Here is a 26,058-nt window from a genome sequence, read left to right on the forward strand (position 1 = left end):
GTGATAAATCTGTCCTAGAAACTGAAAGGCACTTTTTTTCTCTCAATTTAGCAAACAGGCAGCTGTACCTTATCAATGAGAGGAAGGAACTGAAAGATAGCGAACCTCAGCTGAAGGTGATTAATGGGGCACCATCAGAGACTGAGCTGTTAGTTCTGCTTCTGCTGCAACCAGCCAGGTGAGCAGCAAAAGCACACCAATTAGTCTCTGTGCCTCAGTTTATGTGTTAAAAAGGGACAGTGGAAAGATAATGTTATTGTAGATTAACTTTGGGATGTCCAAGTGATAAATGCTATTAGTAAAGCTAAGTGCATCTGAACTCTTACTAACAATAGACTTGTAGGAGATAGTACTTGTGAAATATTAAGTGTTGGGTATTAACCCCAACTTTTGTATCCCTATAATTCATTCATAACAGAACTTAGTGATAAATGATAGGATTATTCAGCTTTAAGAAGTACAGGTTCCATATGTGCTAGAAGAATGAGAGACACTCATAGTTACCTGTTAGAACTGTCATTTTGACAGAAAGTTGAAAAACTGCAGGATTTCAGTTTCCAATAATTACTTGTTCTTCCAAGTTTAGTGATAAAAGTAGGCACAAACCCCATTTTTAGGAACATCTGATTAGCGACATAAATGATAGTCAAATTTCAGTGCTGGGTTCAGAGCAAAAAAATCTTCCCTCATGGTGCTAAGGCTGCTCAACTCATCCAAGATTGGAGATACCAAAGTAGCCTTTCCTGGAAGCTCAAGCACTGTCTTGACACAACCTGAGTTAGGAACTAAGAATCAAAAAATTCTGATCTGGTTAAATTTGGTTTGTGAGTAGATTTTATGAGTAGAATCAGAGAGATCTAACCAATCTAGGGCTGAACAGTAGTGCATGGTCGTATTTAAGCCTGCAGTTCAACTGGCTGTACTGGTTTTGAAGTGATAGAGTGATCTCTTCCCACCTCACTGCAGGGGAGTGAGAGAGAGGCTGAGTGAGGCGTAGCTGCCTACCAGGGTAAAACCACACTTATAGAACTGCAACACGAATCAGAGAAAGGAAAGTGAGCCCCTGCAATGACTGTGAGAATGGCCATACATCCCAGTGAGAATGGTCCACGATATGCAACTAAAATAGTCTTAAAAATAATAATATAAAATATTTAAATTTCATTTCAAATTAAATTATTTTAAAATCATTAATATTCTCACTACCTTAGAATAAATTTCTGCTGATGTTTACACATCTTCAACATACTTCTTACTGTCAGCTGAGTTTTTTTTATTAACATCTCTGTATACAAATTTGATCTGCAGTACTTGATCAAAGAAGTAGCATTATTCTCACAAATAAGTCCATTGTAATAAATGTAGAATTCGTGCATGACGAAATAGCATTGCAAATAAATGATGCAGGATTACACCCATAGTTTTGTCATTCTCTGTAGGGTTTTTTAAAAGAAATTTGAATGCACAATTACTATTCTGTACATGCAAGATTGGATGGTGATTATCTGGCAGCTACACACCTAATCAACTGCTATGAATACTCACAGGCATACTGATTAACAGCAGCTGCTATTTCTTCTCATTATCTACACTAAAACAAATGATCTCTTCCCAGCCAGTCCCTGTGTATTTGTGTTTCCCACGATCACAATTAATGTTCTGAATTCACTGTGTTAGCATCAGGAAGACAAGCAAATCAAACTTATGATACTACATTCCTTTACTGATAGCTATAGTTGTAGAAATACAATTTGTGCCCCTCCGGGGAAAGCAGTTTCTTCATGGAAGAACTTGCTGTTACTCCAAGCATGACAGCAACCACAAGAAGGCCCTGCAAGGTCCTGCTTGCAGATGATGGCCAGAAAAAGAGGGACAGGGCTGGCAGTTCAGGGCTCCCTTTCAAGCCTCCTGAAGGCACATAGGAGCTTTTCTGCTGAAGCAACAGAGTACCTTGAAACTCATAAAGAATAAGACAGCCTACAAGACGTGGTTTATGGTTTTGAGATAGATCAAAAGATGAGAGTTAGGTTTGATGGAACTGTGGCAGGTGCAGGTAGGAAAGGTGCTGGAAGGATGTGTCCCCTGCCTGAGTGCTCTGTGACAATGGTGTGGTGCAGGTACTTGACCCACTGTTCCTCTTGCTGCACAGCAACCAGAAACTGCTGCCCATACAGGCAACCCCTTGTCCCGTAACAACTGCAGCAATAAGCCTGTCTACTCTGATGCTTCCACAGTCTCCACTTAGCAACTACACACTGGCCATAAGACAAACTCTGCCCCTATTTCTTCAAACTTGGGTGTTTTAGTTACACATCAAAATCATATTTAAACACCGAACTCTTACCAAATTCTCAGCACTGCATCCTCACCTTAACTTCACCTGGTATTGCAACAGCTTATTCTCCCTCAAAAATATGCCCAAGTGATCTATCAAGCATTATTTTTTAAACTGCCAAATATAAATGTTAAACTGACATTTCATCTGTAGACTCAAGATCGAATGTATATTACAGGGCAACAAGAACAAAGGAGTTTGATCACTTCACTGCTTAATCTTTCAAGACTTCTTTCATTTCACCAAAGATATTGAACATGTATGAGTCTTTTTCCCAGGTGTCAAATATTAAAATTATTAGTGTCAAACAATGTAAGAGAGTAAAACAATCATCTCTGCTTTTTTTACATCAAACAACTAAATATTCTTTCCCAGGCGAAAGGAGGAAAAATAGCTGATAAATAGCTGTTTTATTTAACAGAATAAAAATTACATATTTTCTTTATTCCACAGAAAATTTAAGTAAAAGGACCTCCACTCAAAGCTGAGAAACTGCATATGTGAAACATTCTGAATGAGTTATGCAACAATAGGTAAAAATAAGGAAAAAACATATGTGAGAAATAAAAAATGCCAACTGAAACTGCAAATCCCCCAAACATACTGAATACAATAAAAGAGTGAATCACAAATGATATAATATCCTTTAGAGAAGAAAGTCTTTGAACAATTCTCCTTTGGTGAAAAGTATCCAAGGAATTGCTAAATTGCCTATGAACTCATCCCATTTCAAAGGCATTTCTTTATCTTCACCAAAACTAATAATTATTTTCTCTAAAAGTAAGAAACGGATTCACCTGATTGGATTTTTTTTTAAATATATGATAATAAATACTGTATTGAATCATTGAATCATAATATCATAGAATGGTTTGGGTTGGAAGGGACCTTAAAGATAACCTAGTTCCCACCTCCCTGCCATGAGCAGGGACACCTTCCACTAGTCCAGGTTGCTCAAAGCCCCATCCAAGCTGACCTCAAAACATACACAATAAATTTTAAAGAAAACAATAAAAAGTCCAATCCCTTTTCTCCAGTTCATTCCAGTGAATGAAAGCAATAGAAATACAATTTCCAATTTTATTTTCCTTCTTTGTCCTTTGTTTGAAAGCCTTCAGGAACACTCCTAATCCTACTGTATCTCTATTCACAGGTTAATGAAAATAACCAAACCCATAATGCATCCTGACAATCTATAAATGTAAACTGCAGATGGAAAATGGATTTCTTTCAGAGATGCATCTCTTCAAAGCATGTACCTTTACGAACTGAAATTCATCAAACTGACCATGATTTTACTTGTACCACTGAATTCAGTGACAGCTGAGAATGGAACATAATGTTCAAATTGCAATTCCAATACTGATGCTCACATTCTGGCTAGAGATGATGCTACTGGGAGGGCAGGCTCAAACAAGCAAGAGGAGATATTGCATCTTGCAACATATATAAACATATATACACATACATGCATACATCTATACAGATATCACAGACAGATACGTTTAATTTATGGTATCTGGTCGTTCATCTGATCAAACAGAGATACTCTTATGTTTTCTTGCCTGTTTTGCTTCCTGAAGTACATGACATGCAATCAAGTGATCACTAACAGCTTTTTCAGGTGATGCCATGAAGATTTTTTGCTTTTTTCTTTTATACCCCTGTTATACCTTCTTACAACTTCTGTATTCTTAGTGCTTTTGCCTACATTCTTGGACTTGTTCATTCAGCAAGGAGACCAAACATCTTAGAAGCTTTGTAGTTAGGGATCAGTGTGCCCCAGACCCCAAGGTCCTCTCCAGAACACATTCTGTAAACCAAGATAGAACCATCCAGGGAGAGGTTCCTTGGGGAGAGGGGCTCATTCAAGCCTCTCATTGGGGAATTTTTGATAGATATGCTAATTAGTAAAACCTATAATGTTGTACCAGATCTTTTGTGGGTGTGCACTGCGGTGTGCATGGACGTGTATTCGACCTGGATGTAATGCACCTAAGGATCCTTCAAATAAATACCAAGGTAATATCCCTTTTTCCCTTCTAACCGTGTTTGACTGTTGATTTTAAGACCAGGAAGAGGCATCACAGGAATAATAATGAGCAGTCTTGCTCTTTATGACAGTCATTGTAATAATGGTGGCATAGTCCAACTCCTTTTTGCTAACATACTCTGCAAGTGTACACTTACTGATATAAACCCCTTGGGCTAAATATTTTGTTGACATAGTCATGATTTCTACTGAAAGAGATGGCTATGTCCATGCAGCTGTAGCAGTAAACTTGCTTAAGTATGGTCTAGAATAATTTATGTGACTTTGACAGAATAGCTAGTTAAATTTCACCCGTAAACAGATCAGAACACTTAGGTGCAATAATTTAGTTTTATGTGGTACTATATTGCTGCAATTGAGGAAGCTGTGAGATGACCCCAGTTCATAAATTTAAAGCCAGCAAATACAGAAATCTTTGTATTACCCATGGGGCTTATTAAGCCTTCACCTTTAAACAATGCATATTACATCCAACGATATGTGATTAAGGATACTGAATGAGAAATACTTCGTGTGAAGCATTAGTAAATATAGGTAGATGCCTTTTTAGATGCCTTACAAAAGCATTTCTGCAAAACACATTCAAAATTCAGGAGCTGGGGGTTGTCCATTAGGTGGCACCAAATTTTTCCATATCTATGGAAACTGTAGGCAACAGAGCAGCATTTATCTGCTGTTGCTGTCAGATGCTCTCCCAGCTGGTCCCCATTCGGAGACAGAACCTCTGAGGTGGCATTGCAGCCCATCCATGTGTACCACTGAAGGGTATTCATCCAGATACAGATGTGTGTGCTTCATGCTCATCTGCTGTAAAGCTGTTTTTATCATATCTACCAGCCTGTGTGCATCATACTCAACAAGGATCACTGTCATGCTTGAAGGTATTTTCAGTTCCTTCTTTGGATCTTCACTTCCTCCAAAACGGGGGGAAGTGTTTTTCTTGTCTCATGCACTCTACAGCTATTTAATCAGAAGAAAGCTCCTGCCTTGCAACTAACCAGTCAGCTTCTACTGTGTGAATTGCAGAGGTATTACTATCACTGAGATAGGCTGATATTTCTAAGAATACTACAGTGGTCTGTGAATAAGATGATGAAAGATTTATCTTTTCTTTCTTTAGTACTGTCTAAGACTAAAACTGTTTCTACTTCCCCACTAACACCAGTCATGAAAGTACTTTCCTAGAATTTGGATTCCTTTTATCCTTTCTTTCACACACATCTCAGGAACTCTCAGTTCATTCTATTGAGTTACTTCAGACCCATCTGAAAAGTATAATCAGTTAAAGTAATACATAACTTCGCTTTAGTTAGACGTAAGTCAATGCTTATTTCTACTTAGCAGTTCCAAAGCTGTCTGCATGAGCAGCAAATGTATGAATTATATGGATTGATTCCACTTCACCCACACTATGACAGAACTCATTTAGCAAGCGTAGAGCTCACACCATGATGAGCATTGCCTGGAATGACTCATTTCCTTTTACTGTCATCTTAAAGGTTAATTTCATGGGGTGCTGTTAAGCACATTATCTAGTAACTAAGAAATAATGAAACCTTCTATTCATTGGGGTGACTGGTCAGCACCTGTAAATGGCCCTGTCATTGCACGTGGGCAGGTAAATGGCACTCATCTGTCCCATGAAAATAGATTCTAATATTGAACATATATCATGAATATAAACTATGAACATGGGAGTTTGTTTTTCACCACACTGGTTTCCTCTGTTCTAGTACTAAGCAGATCATCCTAATGCCTTTTTTACCTCCTGCCTGTTCTTTTTCACCTTGTGCCTGCCATGACATGCAGCCTAAACTTCCAACACAGGGCTTTCCCATATTTATTGTGCATTTATAACGCAGTCTGATTGCACATAAGCAGTGTACAAATTCACAGGCCTGGGCTAAGGCAACTTGGGTGCTGCTGTGCAATACAGCAGTTGTTAGCAGTCTTCTGGCTCTGATGAGAAGTGCTCAGAAAGAGGAATTCCCTCGGAAAGTTGAACCCTCATAGAACGGAGCTTGTGGGCAGTACCAGAACTAACCCTGCTTGTCTGGGTATCTTTAAAGGCTATGCCAGACATGCTTCCTCCTGACATGAGCTGTTGGGAAGGGAGCAAAAAGATATAGAAAGGTATGAGCAAGCAAAAAGATTCCAAATCTCTTCCCTGTCTTTGAGTTTCTTTTTGTAGATGTACATCACTGTGTCTCTACCCTGTCCTTACTGGCCTTTAAGGAATAAATTTATTTAAATTTATTTAAAAGGAAAGAAAAACAAACCAAGGCAACAGAAAATCCTTTACTCTTCCAAAGACTAAGGAACCACTCTAGTACAAGCACTACTACAGGATGATTGTTCTTTTCCATCAAATTACCTGCTTGATAGTGAGATTTAGTTTGATGAGTGTAAGATGCATCTCATCTTTAAGGCCTTAGGGACTTTTTAAGATTTAATACTTCTTGGTTATTAGCATGCCCTTTTGGTTTGGCAGCAATTAGTCCCCAGGGAAAGGTCCCTTACAGCCAAAATTCATAGGTATATGAATAATATTACATAGGTAAGTGGATGGTCAGTAGAACTCTTCTTGGCATTCAGAAGTTGACATAGAGCTGTAGACTCATTATTCTGTATCTTTTCACAAACTTCACCAAAATTGCAAATTATTTTTTTCTTTACTTCCATAGCATCAGAAGGCAAACACTTTTTACCCACCTTTTCCATGTGAAGGTGGGAATATCTTACTATTACTCAAATAGTTAAAATCCAATTTAAGATCTAAATGAAAGTATAGAGTCCTTCTGCACATTTTATTTTGGACTGACAGCGCCCACATCCAAAGAGAAGAAAGATTAACATGCTATAAACATAGGAATAAGGTGCTTACTAAACATAAAAGGTTTGTGACATAGGAATGCACCAATGAACAATCACTTTTGTTAAAGTCAATGTAATACATCAAACAAAAAAAAATCAGTGGGAATAAGAATCACAGTACTATAACTGGAGCATTTTGTGGTTTCATTGGAAATAATTCTTAAGAAAACTCCTGTTTCATAACTAGATGGTTTGGGGAACAACAGGAACATGTGCAGTAATGCCAGGGAAAAATGTACAAGAGATCAAGAAAAAGTAACCATGTTGCATTTCTGCATTCTATTAAGACAGCTTTCCCAGAAAGTACCTGAAATACCAGACTAAATAATAATTTTGGCTTTATAATTTGGAAGATGGATCAGCTGAAAATCAGAAATCAAGATCCAAGTAAAAACAAAATGGTCCCAACCACTTGTTTTTAATGAAATTCAGTAGTAAGCAGCATCATTTCAAACACAGCTCTCCTTAGAAGCAGAAGTATCTGAGCAACTCATCATCTGTGCTGGGAAAGGCCCCCAGCTGAGGTTTCTTTTTCCCTTGACAGGTATTGAACCACTGCATTTTCACATAAAAGCAGTTAGGATCAGCTACACCATATATATGATGACTTGGACATGTTCTACATATTTCAAATGCAGTGTGAACCACTTCACAGGTGCTGAGTCCTTTCAGAGGCTTAAGAAAAACTCAGACCCTGGAGAATGTAGCTGCTACCTGCCAGACACCAAGGTTGGCTGTCTGAAATCTCTTTGCCTTCAAGTGTTTTACATTTTACATTCTAGTTTGATTCTGTGAAAGAAAATGTCAGTACATGCTGACCTAAAAATGCTCGATCTACCACTTATCATTCATGAAATCTGACCTCCAATACCAAGAGGAGATAGGTATACTACCAAGATTATTGCAGTCCTACTGAGTTAAATGTAACTGTCTTGCATTTTCTAACCAATTAGATCCCCCCCAACCACTCAAATCACAACTAATTAAGTTTTTTCAGAACTGATAATATTTAAGTACCTAAAAAAAAGTGTTTGAAAAGTTGCCTAGAGCATACTAATGTACCTACAAGGTAATTTCATAAGTTTTCAAATGGACCATAAAACCTGAAGATCTTAATAGAATTCCACTTACTGTTGTATTTAGAGAGATATCAAACTGTTCTATTATGCCTATTTAGGATCTGAGGGACTCCCTTACAATCAAGGAGAAATAATACAGATTTCAATGATTTTTTCCTCAGACATTGTAGGATCTGTACAGGAAAAAAACCCACAGCACACCTTCCTAATTTTCAAGCATTATTTCAGGCAACAAATTATTATTTTTTAAATTAGAAACAGTTCAAAGAGTTTACTTTTACCAAAGTTTAAAGGAATTCCAAAAAATACATTTTGGTGCTTTTACAGGTTTTTTTTTCCCTGCCAAGGGTTTTTTTTTGTTGGAATGTGAAGCAAAAATAAGGATTTAAGACTCAATTTCAGCTTGATGAAATGTTTTCAAGCTTTAGTCATTAATAAATTAGCTAATTTGCAATTCAATACCTTCAATTTCAGTTGAATTTTAAGTTGCATTTTTACAGCACAAGTACACTTAATGTAGCTCCTTTCAGACTTTTCATACAGAAATGTGAAGTCATATTTACCTAATTTTACATGGTAAGCCTCAAACATCAGAATTATAAACCTGGATAAAGAGTAATCATTTGTAATCAACATTTTTCTTTTTACTGTTAAATTATACAATCACCTGTTAATTTTTTTCTCAAAGAAACCTGAATATTCTCATACAAGGTTTTCCCAGTCATACCTTATGGATGATCTAATTAGGTTTTTGGAATAGAACATGCTTCAGGAAATTTGAAATAAAGTCTTTATGCAGTTTTTTGAGAGTGCTCATAGTGGTTTTCTTTCTTTAAGCTGACATCTAAATCATTTTCTGTATTAATTTACATAATATTTCTATTTTGTAATGAACTATATTGCAAAACTAATTGTCGAAAATTATTGTTTTGTTCTTTGAGTTCCTTTACCCTTTCCATTGAATAAGAAAATCAAGGTATCAGATCAGATTAGGTCAGAGCAAAGTACAACCCAGTTCAGCATCTTCCTGAAAACAGTTGATACCACGTGCTTCAGAAGTTGTTTAGAAAACCTTGGAAAATCTGGAATAATTTGATTACACAACTATATTTTTTACCTAAGTACCTCAAGAGATCGGTTGATTTAATTAAAGAAATTTAGGAAATATTTTGTTTACCTCTATTTTCTCTTCCTGTGTTACCCAATACTTAGAGAAAACAGGGCTTTATCTATTTGCCCTTGTCACTTTTTAAACAACTGAAGTGAAGCTCTCTGACAAACCATTTCAAATTTGGGTCCAAGCCATCTAAAAGATGTTCTACTGTGAGAAAACCCACTTCCATCAGTTCATCTTTTTAACAGTAAATTATTTACAATTGTTCATAATGTTTCTTATGGTCTTGGAAAAATCAAATTTGCATACATCTATCTAGAAAGTACTTTGAAGTAACAAGTGACTAAAGAAATTCTGCTTGCTGCAGTACCCAGTTTCACAGGCAGAAAAATGTGCTGTCTGTAATCCTCCTTGCTGCTGAGAACTGTGGCTTGCAAACAACCCACATCCCACCCCTGAGAGTCACTGACAGCTGATATCTGTTCACCTGACTTTCAGCAGAACAAACCCTGACTGGGTAAATTTCACCTTGGGCCCTGAATCTTTGCTATGTTTTACATCAACACAACATCTCATGGAGTGGCCAGGCTGGCCTAATATTCCTGGAGACCCACATTTCAGGAATGAGACTGAAGGTTAAAATTGCTACAAATAAACGCAAAGTGTTTTAATACACTTTTTGGAACCCGATGGCAGGGAAAATTGGCCATAAGGACACAGCTTTATTTAACTTGTGTTTCAAGATGACCCTCAGTTTGATTTCACTAGATTTTTTTCACTACAATCACATCAAACTGCTAGTCTGCAAGTTTCAACCCACAGTAATCTGCACAATAGGAAATGGAATTAGAGTATTTTTAGAGTCACTATCAAACAACACAGTTCAGTAGTTATGCAAAAGGCTTTCCCACACTTTACTAAGGTGTTTTTCTGGAATGCCCATTATGTGAGCCCAAACAGATATTGTTCCTTAAAAACATCAGACGAAAATGTCCTGATTTTTGTTTTATGAGATGTGGCCCAGCATGCCTAACATAGGCCTGTAGCATCTGAATTTTAGGTTGTTAGTGAGACAGTTCCCCTAAAAGAAATACCTAAGCTTCCTACACAGTGAGTGGAGATGGGAGGGTGCATTTGATGACTTCCACTAGTAAGACAAATTGATCTCAGTTTAGGCACCAAAGGATTCACATTTGTCTGGTTTCTTTGTAAATGTGCTGTACAGAAGCCAGTCCTTGAAAAAAAAAGACAAGAACCAGAGCAATACAGGCACATATCTTTGATGGTCCAAGCTGAAATTCAAGTCCCTCTCATCAGTCACTGCAAGCAGCTATGCAAAGGGGGCAGGCACAGTGTCTGTGGGTCTCTCTGCTTGTGCTATTTGCCTGTGTATCAGGTATATGATCTACAGAATGTCTATCTCTTACAATCCCAGACAGACTGCCTTAGTTTGACTAATGATATAGCTTTATCCTTGAACATCTTGGAAGCAGTAACTAAACCCATCTTCCCTCCAGCATTGCCCAAACCAGAAAAGACACAGACCTCTGCCTCTGCCAGTCTGTATTTGGAATACTGACACAGGAAACATACCTGCATCTTCTGAGAAATACACATCCACTTGATTTTAATACAGTATCTTAAAAATAGAGAAAGAAGGAATTAAACTCTTCTATGGAGATGAATGAGCCTTAAAAGTACTCGCAGTGTCAGAATATAGCAGAAGAAGAGTAAGTATTCAAGAGTAAGATGGGAACACTGGGACCACATGGATGGGTGGTATCTGTCAATGCCAGAGGAAGAGCTACAAAGCACCTGTGATGTGTGTGATCCCAGAGGACAGCAGAGAGCTGCATAGTGCCAGCAGGAACTAAGAAAGCTTTGTGGGCACTGTGATGACAACGCTGCCTGCTGCTGTTCCTGCTGTGCTCAGAGAAACAGGGCTTCAGGCACATTCTCTGGAACCATGGAGGTTCCAAGAAGCACCTGGATATTCTTTCTAACAGGCACCATTCATCAAGGTCCTGAAAAGTAACTTCTGCCAAAAGCTGTGCATCTGAAAATTACTAAATGCATAGCTCCACATAAGTACTCTAAAATAGCTAGTAGTACTTCCTAATGTGATTTTAGTGGAAGCTAGTTATGACACCAATGACATTTACCAGTGATGTTCCACAACTTGTGTTATAAACCATCTGATGAATGTTATTCTCATGACCTTTGTGATGGTTCTTCACTTCATTAACTGGAACATCTAGTGACTGTATTTGCCTCTTCCCTCTGATTGAAGCATCTAGTTTATTTTTCTTGTTTTCATAAATCAGACTTACCTGTTTAAGAATTAAAAAACCCCCTCCCAATAGAGATGTTTTGATAAAAATATTTTTTTGCTATTTAGAATCCAAGTTCCTGGTGCAATTTGTATGATATGCCTTTTCTAGCAAAATTGATTTTCATCAATAATTAATTGTTCAGGTTATTTTCAGAGTTTTTGATCATAAAGAAGGTATAAACTATAGTAGTTTATGTGGCACATAACAAGGCTAAATGCAGGAGTGAAAAAAATCAGTAGCTGGTATTATATAAGGTGCCATATTTTACTGAACATAATATGTTTACATTTAATGATTCTTTCCCATAGCTTTATAAAATTTGTAAGTGCACCTTAAGTGTCCCCTTCTGCTTTAGATTAAATAAAAGAGATCCTAAAAGCTCAGTCTTTACAGATGCTCAACTACTTCCTAGATGCAAATTACTCTCTAACTCTCTCTTTTAAGTGCTTATTTTTATTGCAGGGAAATTAAGTATACAGCAATTACATTACGGGAAGAAACATTACAAACTCATATTACCTGGTTTATCTCATTGAAACTGATATTCTTAGGTATAAAAGAAGTTTTCTAATCAAGTATCCTTGTAAAACCCCAGTTATATAATTCTGACACCATAAGATTAAACTAAAACTCCTTAAACTTATGTTCTGTATTTTCCAAAGCAGGGAGAAGCATTATTTTCTAAGTGTGTTTCAACCACCACAAAAAAGAGATTTAGTAAATAAAGTTGTGCACAGTGTTATAGTAACCAGCTCTCAAGAAATTTCCAAGTCAATTGTTTATACTGCAAGTATCTCTACTTCCCCTTCTTTCTGTAAGTGCCACACGAGCACTGAAATGATTCTCATTCCTTCTGAAAATTCTTACTTCTTTCTCATATCTTAGGAAAAGGCCAAACTAAACTCTCAGAACAACTCAATTCCTGACATACCAAGAATGGAACTGAGACCACTGTCAGTGGGACAGCATATGAAATGGCTGAACCAGTGTGAGAAAGATTTCTGCCTTTCTTTTTTTCTTTCTCACAGATATTAGGTTACTTCCAACATATAAAGTGATACACTTTGGCAGGGTGTCCTTTCTACTAACTTAATTTCCTTTAAAAAAGTAATTTTAAAATATTTTAAGACTTTTTTTTAATATATTGAATGTCCATTGCCACACTTGAGAATAATCCTATACCTTTGATTATTACCTACGTAAAAGAAGTACAAGACAGAACAAAATACATGGATGAGAGGAGCACAACTATGCAAGTTAAGATTTACAGCTGATAGGTGGTATTTAGGGGGTTGTTTAGATTAGGACCTTTGTAAAGAGCTTTAGGGCAAAGCTTACAACCAAACAATGGCACTGCCTGCTATTTTATGCACATTGATAAAGCCAGTTTCTGCTGGGACAGAGAAACCTGAGCCCATAGCCCAGGGAATATGCTGAGAGCAAGCTCTCTTCTCTTCTGACCCAGCAGAATAAGCATGGACAGCAAAATAAATCATGAAGACTAATACTCAGAGAACAGGGTAAAGTTCATTCTTTGTTTTTTCCAATGCAGTAATAAATTAAAGTAGCCAAACTGCAAAATGGAAGTGCAGAATGGAAAGATTATTACTGTTCAGTTAAGACCTGATCCACAGTTTTTTGAGAATTTTTCCTTCCCTTTTTGTGTTCCTTTTAATTTTGTTTCATCATTTTCCAGCTTCACCATGCTATCTACTTTCTACCAGAAGTGTAATTATCAGAGGGAATCAAGAAAAGATGCTCAGTCTTCACTATCTCTGCTTCATAGGGATTGAAAAATCTCTTTTCATTGTGTTGACCCAATCAATGTTTCAATTTTAGCTGTCTAAACAGCAAGCAGTGCTCAGTACAGTATTTTAAAATCCAGGAAGACCTGGTGCCTACTGTCCTTCCCACCAATAAAGGACCAGCCAGTGACCGATTAAAGATCAGTCAGTGTTACACTTGTGCTCATCTGTAACTCAGGGATAAGAGGGAAGTGTGACAAGAGTAGGGAGAATTATAGTGACTCACTGCTTCTGTTCTGGTTTTCCAGCTGTTTAGGTGCCCATGACCATTCCAGTCACGCTGTATTTTCCAAGCAAGATGCAAAGCACGTCTGCACTATGGCAAGAGATAGCTTTGATAAGATGGACAGCCATTACACCTGTACTGCCTTTGCAGAAGACCTTCTGAAACAGTCTGGCCTTGTTTTTCAGCACTTGGTGCTATTCAAAGTAGCCCAAAAATGTATTAAACAACTTCCAGAAAAATTGTTAACATTTTCTTTATAAACCTTTCATGGACTGATCAGTACTCCAGTTGCTTCCCACTGTCCTTCTGAGAGGACTTGAAAGAAATCATGTGTTTCCAATGCCAGTAAATAACATGCTTTAAGATGACAAGGACTTAAAAACTTGAAAACCTATGACTGAAAACTTATGATCTGAAAACACATGAAGGGACACATCCCCAGGGCATGGCTGGAGTGAAACAGATTCTGGAAGCTATCTAGTTGGCACCTTTAACTGGAGGAATGAGGAAGATACCTGTATTCAAAGATGTCATTGCCCAGAACTCAGGAAAATCTTTAAAGATTAAACAATGATTATAATATTCCAACAGCCTCTACCCAGTGCTGCTTATGGCCAGATTTGTCTTATTTATACTAGACAACCAAAGTAAGTTAATTGTCTCCCCACACTGGCCATCTCCTCTCTAGTTTTCTCGTTAGCCGTATTTACATTCTCCTCAGAGAAGGAACTGTAGATAGTATAAATACTCTTTTTCTCCAGTTAATGCAGACTGTATGCATGAAGGATTGCTTACACACCATGAACATGTTGGCTGTCTTTCAGCTTCCATTTGCAGCCTTCCCTAGACTCAAAATTGCTACTGAGGGCTCTTGTATTTCTTAGTCTCTCATATTCCAGTGTCATTTCTGGGTGGTCAACTGATTGGTGTTTTGTAGTAGACTTTCACCTAACAATGCAGCTTCCCTCTTTAACATCATATATAACTCCTTATGCCTTTATCATAATTTTCCTTTTGATTAACCGCCTGCTCTGGAAATAATGAAGAGCTGTGCTAACCATACTTGGATGCGTACAGATGAGTCCCACTGAGCCCTGACTTTTTCTCCTCTGCCTTTGCAGAATCTCTCAGCATACATTCTTCCATTATGAAGCCTGGGCCTTTGGGATGCTTGAAGTGAACCAGGTCAGAAGCCAAAGTCCACACCATGGGTGACAGCTGTAGAGCATTCTGGTTAAGGCAGGATTCTGTCAGGGCTTCCTGGGTCTGCCTCCTTCTTCTGTGAACTGAAGGTGGGGAGATAGGCTGCTCTCTGATGGAGGTAATCCAAATAGCTCTTTTCTCCTTTTCCCTATCATATTTTGCTTTGGGTGGAAATCACTTTGTGCAGGTTTAGATGTGGCCCTCTTTTGCCAGCATGTGGCTTGGCACACCCTCTTCATCTCGCATGTCAGTTTGGTGCAGAAGGCTGTTTGGTGACAAGCAGTGAACATGCTCTCCCTACTGGCTCCAGATTTGTGAGAAAGTGTACTCACTGACGCTGTGGCCATGGTCTGTGGACCAAGAGGTCATAAGCTGTGCCATCCCACGACAGTCCAAAGGAAGGCTCTAAGCCTCAATCTGAGGAATGATTCTAGCATTATTTGACCCTGTATTAGGGCATTAGAGAGCGTGAGCTGTGCATCAAAAGTCTTAAAGAAGAAAATTGTGACAGTTGAATGTGCAAGAATATGTAAGACTTTATAGATGAGGTGAAAAGAAACATGAATAAATAGGGATAAGAGGAAATAGGGAGACCTCAATTTTATTTCCTGAAGGCATCTGAAAGTCCTGAGATTGCAGTTTTCCAAAGATGAAAGAGAGGTCTGGCATTACCAAAGACCCACTCATTCAAAATACTCTCCTGAGGGAAACCAGCCATGTGGCCTGGGGAACTTTCAGCACAATTAAAGGCAACCAATTTGGAAAAACTGACCATCTGTTTTTTAGCAGGTGAATCAAAGTCTAAAAGGTACTGAGTACATTTAAGAACTTATTGTCAATATTTAGACTTGGATGCTGAGGACATTGGATGTGCTTTTACCTACTCTTGAAGGCAGGTGGCTCTGAGAGGACCCTCACGCTGTTTTCAGGAGCAATGTTTCCTGCATCCTGAGAAAATTAATTATTAATCTAGATCAAAACAAGTGCTGAAGGATTGGACTGAGGGGAGGGCACCATTAACTAAGATGGAACTCTCCAACAACAGTGCATTTTCTCCTCTGACCTACTTAACAGCTTTAACAGGTATCACAATCTTTCAGTATTTGTACATCCATCAGGCAGTTTTTCTTATAATATTATTGAACCGGATTCAGGATGGGGAAGTTTAAAATCTCACTGTATCACAAATATTTTTATTAAATTATAAAACACAAAATTCAACTGAATTAAATTCAATAGCATGTCTCTTTGCTAGCATGGACTCTTTATATTCTAATATTTTACAGTGAAGTTCTGTGACTCATAAGTTAGGTGGCATCCCTCCAAATTAAGCTAGAAATGTTACATTATTATATTTGCTATAAAAGAGAAACTTGAGGTTCTTTTTAGTGTTTTTCAAAATAAGAGTTTTTGTCTTTACTATATATATAATATATGTCTTCACTATGATTTTCCTGTTTTTAAGCTTGGGAAGTTATCATTTAAATGGTGCATACATATTAAAAATATACATGCACACAAAAGGGCTCAGAACAGATTAACAGAAGTCTGACCAGTGTCAGGGTAGCTGTTGAGTGGAGTATAAGCAAAGGCAGTAAGATCACCACAAATCAAGTTCACCATTAGCTTTTAGACCATGCTAGTTTGCCAGAATTTCAAGGAGACTGGAAAGGCGGGGAGTATCTTCATCTCAGTGAACATCAGATGACCTAACCATTGCAGCACAGCTTGTCTGGCTGATTGAAAACTTGTAACAAAGACACCTGTTGTTCAACAGTTCCCAGGCTCTCCACTCAGCCTATTGAAATGGTCCAACAAGAAAAGTGGAATGCTGAGGGCATCTGGCAAATTTCTAAGAGTAGGTAACACACATAAACATTTCATTTCTGCTCTTTATGTCCTGTTTCTCAAAAATGCTGGCTGAAATGCCACTCACTCAGTAGATTTTCCAGGTGGAATATAACTGAACTGTTTCTGTCAACACAAGGGGGAGCACAGACACATCTATCAAATTGACACAGTCCTTGCACTTGATGAGCTCGGTGGAATGAGTCTTCCACCTCCAGTTTTTGTTACGCCAGTGAGTGATGAATCAGAGATATTTTTGACATTTGAAAGCAATTCAAGGTGAGAGAACTGAGAAGACTGGTATTTGCCAGTCAGAACTATAAATAAAATTTTCAGCACTAAGACCCCTCCAAAGCTTTTTAATAGACAAAAATTTTATGTTATTCCCTAAGGATAGGAATGCTATCTGTGTGTCATTTCTTTATATGCAGTCATACAGAGAGAAGGTAGGAGTTTGTCTTCCTTCACAACCACAATAAATCCATCCTTGTTTCTTATGTTATTAGTAGGATTTTCAGACCTGACCCAGTGTTTTTAGCATTAGAGGAATTAATTAAGTTGATGGGATTTTTCACAGTGATTCACGTTCTTAGAAAGGCTAATGAGTCAAGATATTAACTTGTAATGACATTAGTATACGTTTACTTGATGACTTGGTATATAGCCTAACTTGTGGTCACACAGCATTTCATGAGGAAAAGTGACTCATGATCACTGCACACACACAAAAAAAAAGTAATTGCATTTACAGATAATGACATAATGAGTTTTCTTTGTGTTTTCTTTCTGTGGTGTGAAAGACAGCAAATAACTTGAAAAAGAAAAGAAGGCCATCCTCTATTTTTAGAGGTAAAAATATGAGCCATGTTGGTAAGATTAGCAGCCTGGCTGGATGTACAGAGATCAGTATGAGAATGACTGAAGACCTCCATGGATTTTAGTACTTCTGAAGGGTAGAGGTTAAATGGGCACCAGCCATATTTCCACTAAGCCAACAACAACTTACACTGAAGTAGAAAAATATTCTTTGTTAATCTTGACAACCATCTAAAATAACATAAAAAGTAAACTAGATAGAAAGGCAAGACCTAAAGGTAAATGACAGTGAGAGGAAATGTTTGTCTTGTATATCATAGTCAAAATGCATTCTGCAGGAAGAATTTTTTGTCTCTGATACAACTTTTAACACATCAATACTAAAACATATTCTGAGATATTGTGTGGAAAAATTCAACAGATCAAATATAGGGATTTTGATAGAGCTGATTTATGCCAACATACCCAAGTCTAGGATACTTTAAAAAAGGTTGGATCAGAAATATCACTGAACATATGATGGGAGAATGAAGCAAAGGAATAAATATTTTACTGTCATATTCATCTTCCTATAAAATAGGAATAAGCCTTCAAAATAGGAATAAGCCTTCAAAATATATTATGTGAACAGATTAAAAAGTAAATTTCTATGTCAGGTTTCTCCTGTAGTTATTGTAAATCCAAGATGTTCTTGATCACTGCTGAAAAGAACCTGTATGGTGAGTAAAGAACGCTTCTACACTTCAATTTCCAGAAAAGTTCCTAGCAAAATCAACCAAAAGACCACAGATAATTCCAAGCTGTAACTGCTCATTCTCTTTCTTGAAATGTCCAGTCTTGGGGAAATGTTGAATAACCACATTTTCCTCTTTACTTGCTTGGTACTGAAACAATGCATGTGTGATCTAGTACAGTTATGAAAGACCTGCTTATTTTTATGGAGAGAGCCAAAACAAATACTTGCTTCAAAACACACTAAATTAAGGTCAATTCTTTCATCATTCATGCACAAAAAATAACACTATTCTATCATTTGATGAGTGCGATACTACCCATTAAATATGAATATCAAAATCAAGTCTATAGCCAAAAAGAAATATATTTCTGTTTATACATAATTTCACTGACATTGGGGTTTGTGTGCTTTTTTTTTTTTTTTTAATATCATTAAAATATTGGCAAAGAAAACACCAAGGATGTAAAAAGCTGCAGGGTGAATGCAGGTGACACTGTTTTGTAATACCCACAGCATAATTAAACTATTCCTTGTAAATATATTCTTTAATCAATTTACCCAGTTTTTCTGGGTAAATTTGCAGACATTCTGTCTGCAAAGTGATTTCAATTTAATCATTACATTTTTTGCATGATTACCATTCAGAAAACTTATATGAATTGAATTCTGGCTGGGAAAGCTATTTTTCCTACTTATCTTCTTTTGTTATCTTTCCCTGTATACATGCTTTTATTCAAGAAAAAAAAATAGTTGAATGAATTAGAAACAAATGTATTCTATTTTTGTCCATGGGCAGACTGACATTTCAGGTGCATACAGATATGTAAAAGGGAACTAGAAAATAGCTATAAAAAGAGAAAGTTATAAAAAGGTGGCATTCATGTTAAAACAGAAATAAATTATTAGACAGAATGATCACATTGCAATAATCCTAGAAAATGTATTGATAATGAAGTGAAATTCATTCCATCTAGCTTTGGTTGCCTAAAGGATGATGTGAAGTTTAATGCAGTTTTCTTAAAGCCAATTAAATGAGGAAGACTCTTTTCAATTCTTGAAGCAGAAGTCTAAGTTAGATGAAATTATTGTTTTTCTGTGGATACCTCTTTTTCTCTGTTGCCTGTTGGGGCAGGTTGGATGGTTACCTTAAACTGGAAAACTGACATTAGGTATGATTTTAGGGAACTAAGAAAAAAGGTTAGTGCATGTATCTGGGAGACAACTGGATATGTTTTACCTGTGCAACTAAGAAATTTCAAACATGGATACCTAGGTGATCAAGACAGGTTAAAGATCTTCAAAACAGCATGTCCATGATACAAGCTGATGATATATGACCATGCAGACAGTATGTTGGCACATATTAATGAAGACATGCCATAATAATACTCATCATGGCAACTCTCTTTGGCCACAGAAGTCATAAAATTACTTTCTATCAGGCCTTTTCTGCTTTAAGTATTGTGGAGGTTCAGCCCTCTATCCTTGCACAAGATTGCATCCATTGTGCAAGAGAAAAATGTGTGTTACAAATAATTCTAACAAACTCCCAGCCGTCCCACGGTTCCATTTTTTAATAATGCATTTATCTTACCTTCTATAAGCTTCCCCGTCTGCTCTGCATTGCCCCCAGGCAAGATCTTGGCAATGTAAGCTCCAATCTCCCCACTGCTGCCTGGAATTTCTTTCCCACCTACAACTCGGATTCCCAGTCCATTGCCTGTGATCAAAAGAAAGCAAAAACTTTAAACAGAGATGAAGCAATGAATAATTCACTGGAAAGAAAGGAAGAGAACAAGTAATCAGAGGTTACTGAAAATGTCCCAAATAACTTCTGGCTGTGATTGTAAGATCAGGGTTATCTGCACTCAAATCTGTTGCTCTTCTAAAGACTTAACTTTGAGAAGATCTTCTTGAACAGCTACTGTATGACTGACATAACACAAACAACTGAGTCACTAAAAATTACATTGAAGCTAATCCTATCTTCTTCTGACAATCTACTTGCAGTATTAATAAATTGAATTAAATTGCTAGAAATCCATGTGAAGTGTGGATTCAAAGGAAATTTTATCATATGCCTAAAACATGCATGAAATTTAGCTGAGAAATTATAATAGTTGAGCTTTTAGAATTACATAATTATGGATACATTGACAGAGATCCTCAAGCTTGCTCTTTTGCGCAGCAAAGCATGTACATTTACATGAGCCTGTACTTGGCAGATGTTACTATTTTTCTTAAATATTTGCTTTTAATTGACATCTTCTACATGAAAGGATGTGCAAATTAAGAATTGGAAAAGCATAAAATAATTCTGTGTAAAGTATCATTAAACCACATATTTTCTCCCTTTTGAAAAAGTACAGAGATAAAAACATTGTTACCACTCATTATTTTAGCTGGAGAGAAGCAGATCACTAACCTCCCTTATGTACAAAATAATGAGAGTAAAATATAGTCTCATAAAGCCAATCTTATGCACTGCCATTCTTTTCATGCTATCTTGCTTTTTTTTTTTTAAAAAAAACAACTTCCTATACTAGTGAAACAATTTTTTTCTTTGAAGAAAATTCCATATGAGATGATTCACACTTTGATCTGGGAATATAAAGGCTGATTTACCCAACTTTACTGTAATGTCTTAATCATTATTTTTCAATTCATTAATTTCATAAGCCAAACCTGCTGAATGATTAGACTAACCAGATGTAGGAAAGTCACCACACCACCTCTTTGCAAAGCTTTATCTTTTTAGATTAAGGCCTTTCCTCATAATGCTATTAGTGTTTTGTAAGTCAGCCCTGAGTTTGTCTCAGAAGCAAGATTACCACATTGTGTTTCTGACTAAAAAAGTTTCCACTAGTTTTTCTATCCCAGTTTAGCTAAATCTATATCCTTTTTGACTCAGCTTTCCTCATAATTAGACATTTTCCAAATATATTTTTTTGAGGAGAATGAGTTTTCAGTTTAATTGGAACAAACTGTATTAATATTTCAGGTTAATTACCTTATTTCACTGCAAATTTGAAATTTTCTACTGGTAAAGTTTATTTTTCATAACATGGTAGGGAAAGCAAAACCCCCATACTATGGATGAGTCTAAATGTCTTTTAAAAAAATTAGAAAACACAGTTTTTAAAAAGTAAGTACCTCATTGCATAAAGTGAATGTGTACACCTATAAAAGCATTTAAACATAAGTCCATTCTGAGGACTTAGAAATTCACGTGGGCTGCTCTGCACAGAGAACTTCTGACCAAGCAGTATGGAAAGAGTCATTAATATTTTTACAGATCTGAAGCTCACAACTGGGAACTATTAAGTTCAGTAAATCCAACAAACTATTTTTAGTATACAGCACACACAAACAAGGACACAGTATCTTACTCTTAACTCACACAGTCAACACATGGAATTTTTAATATATCTGTAGGACTGGCTGCTTTTCATCAGAGGGGAGGAACTCCTTGGAGTCAGGGTTTTATCATGATACACAGTACTAGAATCTCTACCTCTCATAGCCTATTTGTGACAGAATGGCAGAGAAGTAGTTTGCCACATAAATGAATCTACACTTGATTTCAGAGGCATTCACATGGATACCTATGCTAGGGAACAGAAAACCTTGGCTGACATATTTGTTTAGTTTTTGCAGGGTTTTTTTCCGTATTACTGCTAATAAAATATTTTCCATGCTAATATATGAAGAATTTTATTCCTAGACACTTTGAAAGGGCTTTTAGTTTTATGCTTGCAGGTTTTAGAGCCAAATGTATGACTGACATAATGTATTAAGCAGAGGTATGCTTGCTAAGGGACAATCACAGGAATTGGTGTGTGCGTGTATATGTGTGTTTGCTGGAAAAACACTACTAGAAAAATATTTAAATCACAATTTAAATTTAAATTAAGGTTAACTACAGAACATTCATTCCTGGTAGTCAGAATGAATGAGCTACTTTTCACCCAATGAGCTCTAAGTGCTCTGTTCTGGCTGACAAAGTAATATTGCTTGGGTCTTGCTGTGTTTTCTCATGTGAAGATGGAATTTCAAGCCTATTTATACTTTATCTATTGAAAATATTGAGCTTACTACTTCTGTTTGGAATGACATTGCCCAGTTTATAACCTTGAATGCAGATAGTTTAAAAATACCCTTCATATGTTTTCTCAGATCTCTTTTCCCCTTGTTTTTGTTGGATTTTTTTTTTTCAGTTTTTGAGTCTTAATTTCCATCTCTCAGGCTATTTTGATATAACCAGACATTCATCTTTCTCATTAAGTTTTCAGATTAATGAACTACTGTTTTCTTTACAAGACACAGGACCAGTTAACCATCAGAAAGCAAATCACTGTGATTTGAATAAGAGAGGGCACCTTTCTGAATTATGAGTATTGATTTCCATGGAAAATATCTTCAGGAAAACATCTCTTCAAAGAGAATTTTACACATCTAAGATGCAATCCTTTTTAGGGTGCTTCAAAGTGAGAAGACTGGTAATTAATTAAAACTGTTTTTACTGATCTCCCAAGGCTGTGATCCTACTCTGCCATCTAGTCTTAACTAAAGCTTTAAGATGGAGCATGCTAAGCTAAAAAAAAAACCCCAAAACCTCACCCCCCCCAAACCAAAATATATATATTAAAAGATATAATAAATAATATAATGCTAAACTTTGACAAGGTTGATAATGCAACTAAATTGCTTTTATAATTTGATAAACAAACAAAAAAATTGATACTAAATCACTACAGTTAGCTTGTATGCCACTGATTTATACAGCTGAACATATGAACAATCAGACTTTGAAGCTTTAGGTCACCTGCCCAGTGGCTGACAGGAAGGTGCTGGATGCAGTTTTTCTGGATTTTACTACGCCTTTTGATGCTGGCTCTCACAGCATCCTTATGGATGAGCTGTCCAGCTGTGGGAAGAGTGGGTTCACACTGTTCTTGGGGAAGAACTGGCTGAAGGGCAGAGCTGAAAGGGTTGTAGTGAATGGAATGACATCTGGTTGGGGACCGGACACCAGCAGTGCTCCTCAGGGATCAGTTCTAGGGCCAGGTTTGTTCAATGTGTGTCAAAAGTCTGGATGCAGGAGTTGAATGCACCATTAGCACATTTGCACATGACAAAAACTGGGAAGTGCTGTTGACTCTCTTGATTAACAAAAGGCCTTTCAGAGGAATCTGGGCAGATTGGATCATTGGGCTATGATTAATGGATGAAATTTAACAGGTGGAAATGCTGGATCCTGTACCTATGACACTGGGCACAAGTATAAGTGGGTAGAGCAATGTCTGTAAATCAGAGAGGGATCTGGGGGTGCTGGTCAGCAGCAGTTTGATGTGAGTCAGCAGTGTCAGCTAAGGGGACAAACCCTGTCCTGGGTGGCATCAAATGCAGCATCACCAGCCAGTCAAAAAAGGTGATTGTCCTGCTGTGTTCAGCATTGGAGCAGCCTCACCTTGAGTACCACGTACAGGTCTGGGCCCCACGATTTGAGAAGGATTGTCAAGGTCCTTGAATGTGTCCAAAGGAGGGCAACAATGCTGGTGAAAGGGCTGGAAGGAATGTCCTGTGAGGAGTGTCTGAGGACTTTGGGTTTGTCAGGTTTGGAGAAAAGGCTGTGAGAGGCAACCTCACTGCTCTCTACAGCTTCCCGAGGCGGGAAAGTGGCGAAGGAACTGCTGCATTCTTTCCCTGGTATCCAGTAATAGAACTTGTGGGAATAATTCAAAGCTGTACCAGGGGAGGTTTAGACTGAGAAGGTGGTCAAAGACTGGAACAGGCTTCCTTGAAAGGTGGTCAAAGCCTGTCAGGGTTTAAGAGGCTTTTGAACTGTGCCTTCAACTGCATGCTTTTATTTTTGTTCCACCCTGAATTGGTCAGTAGCTGGACTGTAAGATTTTTGTAGGTACCTTCTGTCTGAAATACTGTATTTTGTATTGCATTCTATTCTATTCTATTCTAGCAAAGATTTCAAGTGCTTAGTAACTGCAGAGTTATTTTTGTGAGAAATCCATACTTGAAGGAAAAATATTGAATGGTCTTTTCTGATTTTTAGCAATTAACCAACTCTGTGACTTTCAAAGGGACATTTCACTTGTCATTTCATACCCTTCTACACACCACACCCTGTTTCAGTGAAGTATATTCATTATATGTATACATATACATATATATTTTACACATATATACACATATAAAAATTATATATGATCAGTAACCAACAACCTGACACTACTAAATTCTGTCATTGGTGACCTGGCAAGCATCACTGTAAATGTGTTTTCAAAATTCGTCACTCTTTTCTCCTTATTTCCACCATGAGGTACTTTCTGTTCCTTTAGATTTATTTATTCTGAACTTCTGTAGCTTGATGTGTCTCAGACACTATGAAATCCTATCTCCTTTTATACTTCATTGTGTCACAGTAGCAACAAGCAGAAAGACTGTAATTTACTTTGCTGGAATATGCTGGCTATAACCTGAGCTCTGCAATTACAGTTTAGTCTTTTTTTTCCCTTATGGAGATAATAAAGATCAGACTGTTGCCAATCTGTTGCTGTTGCTCTCAGGTCACAGGGAAGATCATGGATTCTTACCATCTTTTCACTGCTTTGCTGAGCAGCTCCATTATAGCCATTAGAGTATGAACAGCCTAGACTTCCTGGAACTATTTCAGCATCAAAGCAATTACTAGACTTGCCCTTCCAAATAAACGCTGATAACCCTTACATAAGGTAAAGGTTAAAGGAAAGAAAGAAAAAAAGAGCAGAGGAAAACTGAACAACTCAAGGCCCAGCAGGCTTTTGCTGGTGTTGGTGGTCCTGATTTTACACAAAAGTGAAAATTAATTTTCCAGGGGTGTTTTTGCTCATGAAAGTAAATAGCATTCCAGCAGCAAAGGCAAGGATTGATTATGTTTAGTCATCATATAGGTCCTATGCAGCAGCAACAACTTCAACACATGCAGGAGAATGCTGCCATGTGACCCAGAAGCTCTGCAAACATTGTTCATGTGTTAACTCAAGCAAATATTTCCTCTGGGCTTATATTTGAAAGTATGAAACCATTTGTCTGTCGAATTATATGAGCAAGGACAGAAAAGAAGCAACTAGAATGTACAACAGATTTTCAGTAATCACACGTGTTTGTGTGAATTGGCCTAGGAAACTGTAAGTATGAGCGTCAGCAGCAATCTTGCTTTTGTCACAGTTAGAAATAGAGCTCTATGAATATTTAATAGACTTTTAGGTGACCAAACTTTTAAGAAAGATATTAAAAAAATGCTACTGATTTCAATTTCTAAGAGCCTAAAAGCATACCCTTCAAGATGGTAGCTGAAACTCACTATTTCTGTAAACCCATGGTCATTTTAACACCTTGGAATATTGTGTGCTTTGAAGTTGAAACTATACAGAAGTAAAATGGGAAAAAATGAAATGGGCTTAAATGCAGGGCTACAACACCTATCTCTGAGTAGTTTGAAATGGGAGATATGCTTAAATCTCAAAATAGAGATTATGTGTTGTGTTTCAGATCCAGGAGCCAATGCACAGACTTGTCCAAATATGTTTTTCATCACTTTTTAATAATATAAAAAATCCCCCAAACCAGAACAAAACCA

At 37.1% G+C, this 26,058-nt stretch overlaps 1 protein-coding gene across 1 annotated transcript in view; it reads right to left on the bottom strand.

The window, feature by feature from the left end:
* PCLO (piccolo presynaptic cytomatrix protein) overlaps positions 1 to 26,058 on the bottom strand; it is a 327,932-nt gene that overhangs the window by 93,652 nt on the left and 208,222 nt on the right. Inside the window, 1 exon segment of the mRNA XM_032107596.1 lies at positions 20,017 to 20,142. Coding sequence (XP_031963487.1) covers positions 20,017 to 20,142 — 126 coding nt within the window.

This window comes from Corvus moneduloides, chromosome 4 (assembly GCF_009650955.1).
Source record: "Corvus moneduloides isolate bCorMon1 chromosome 4, bCorMon1.pri, whole genome shotgun sequence".
In the NCBI taxonomy this organism is placed as follows: domain Eukaryota; kingdom Metazoa; phylum Chordata; class Aves; order Passeriformes; family Corvidae; genus Corvus; species Corvus moneduloides.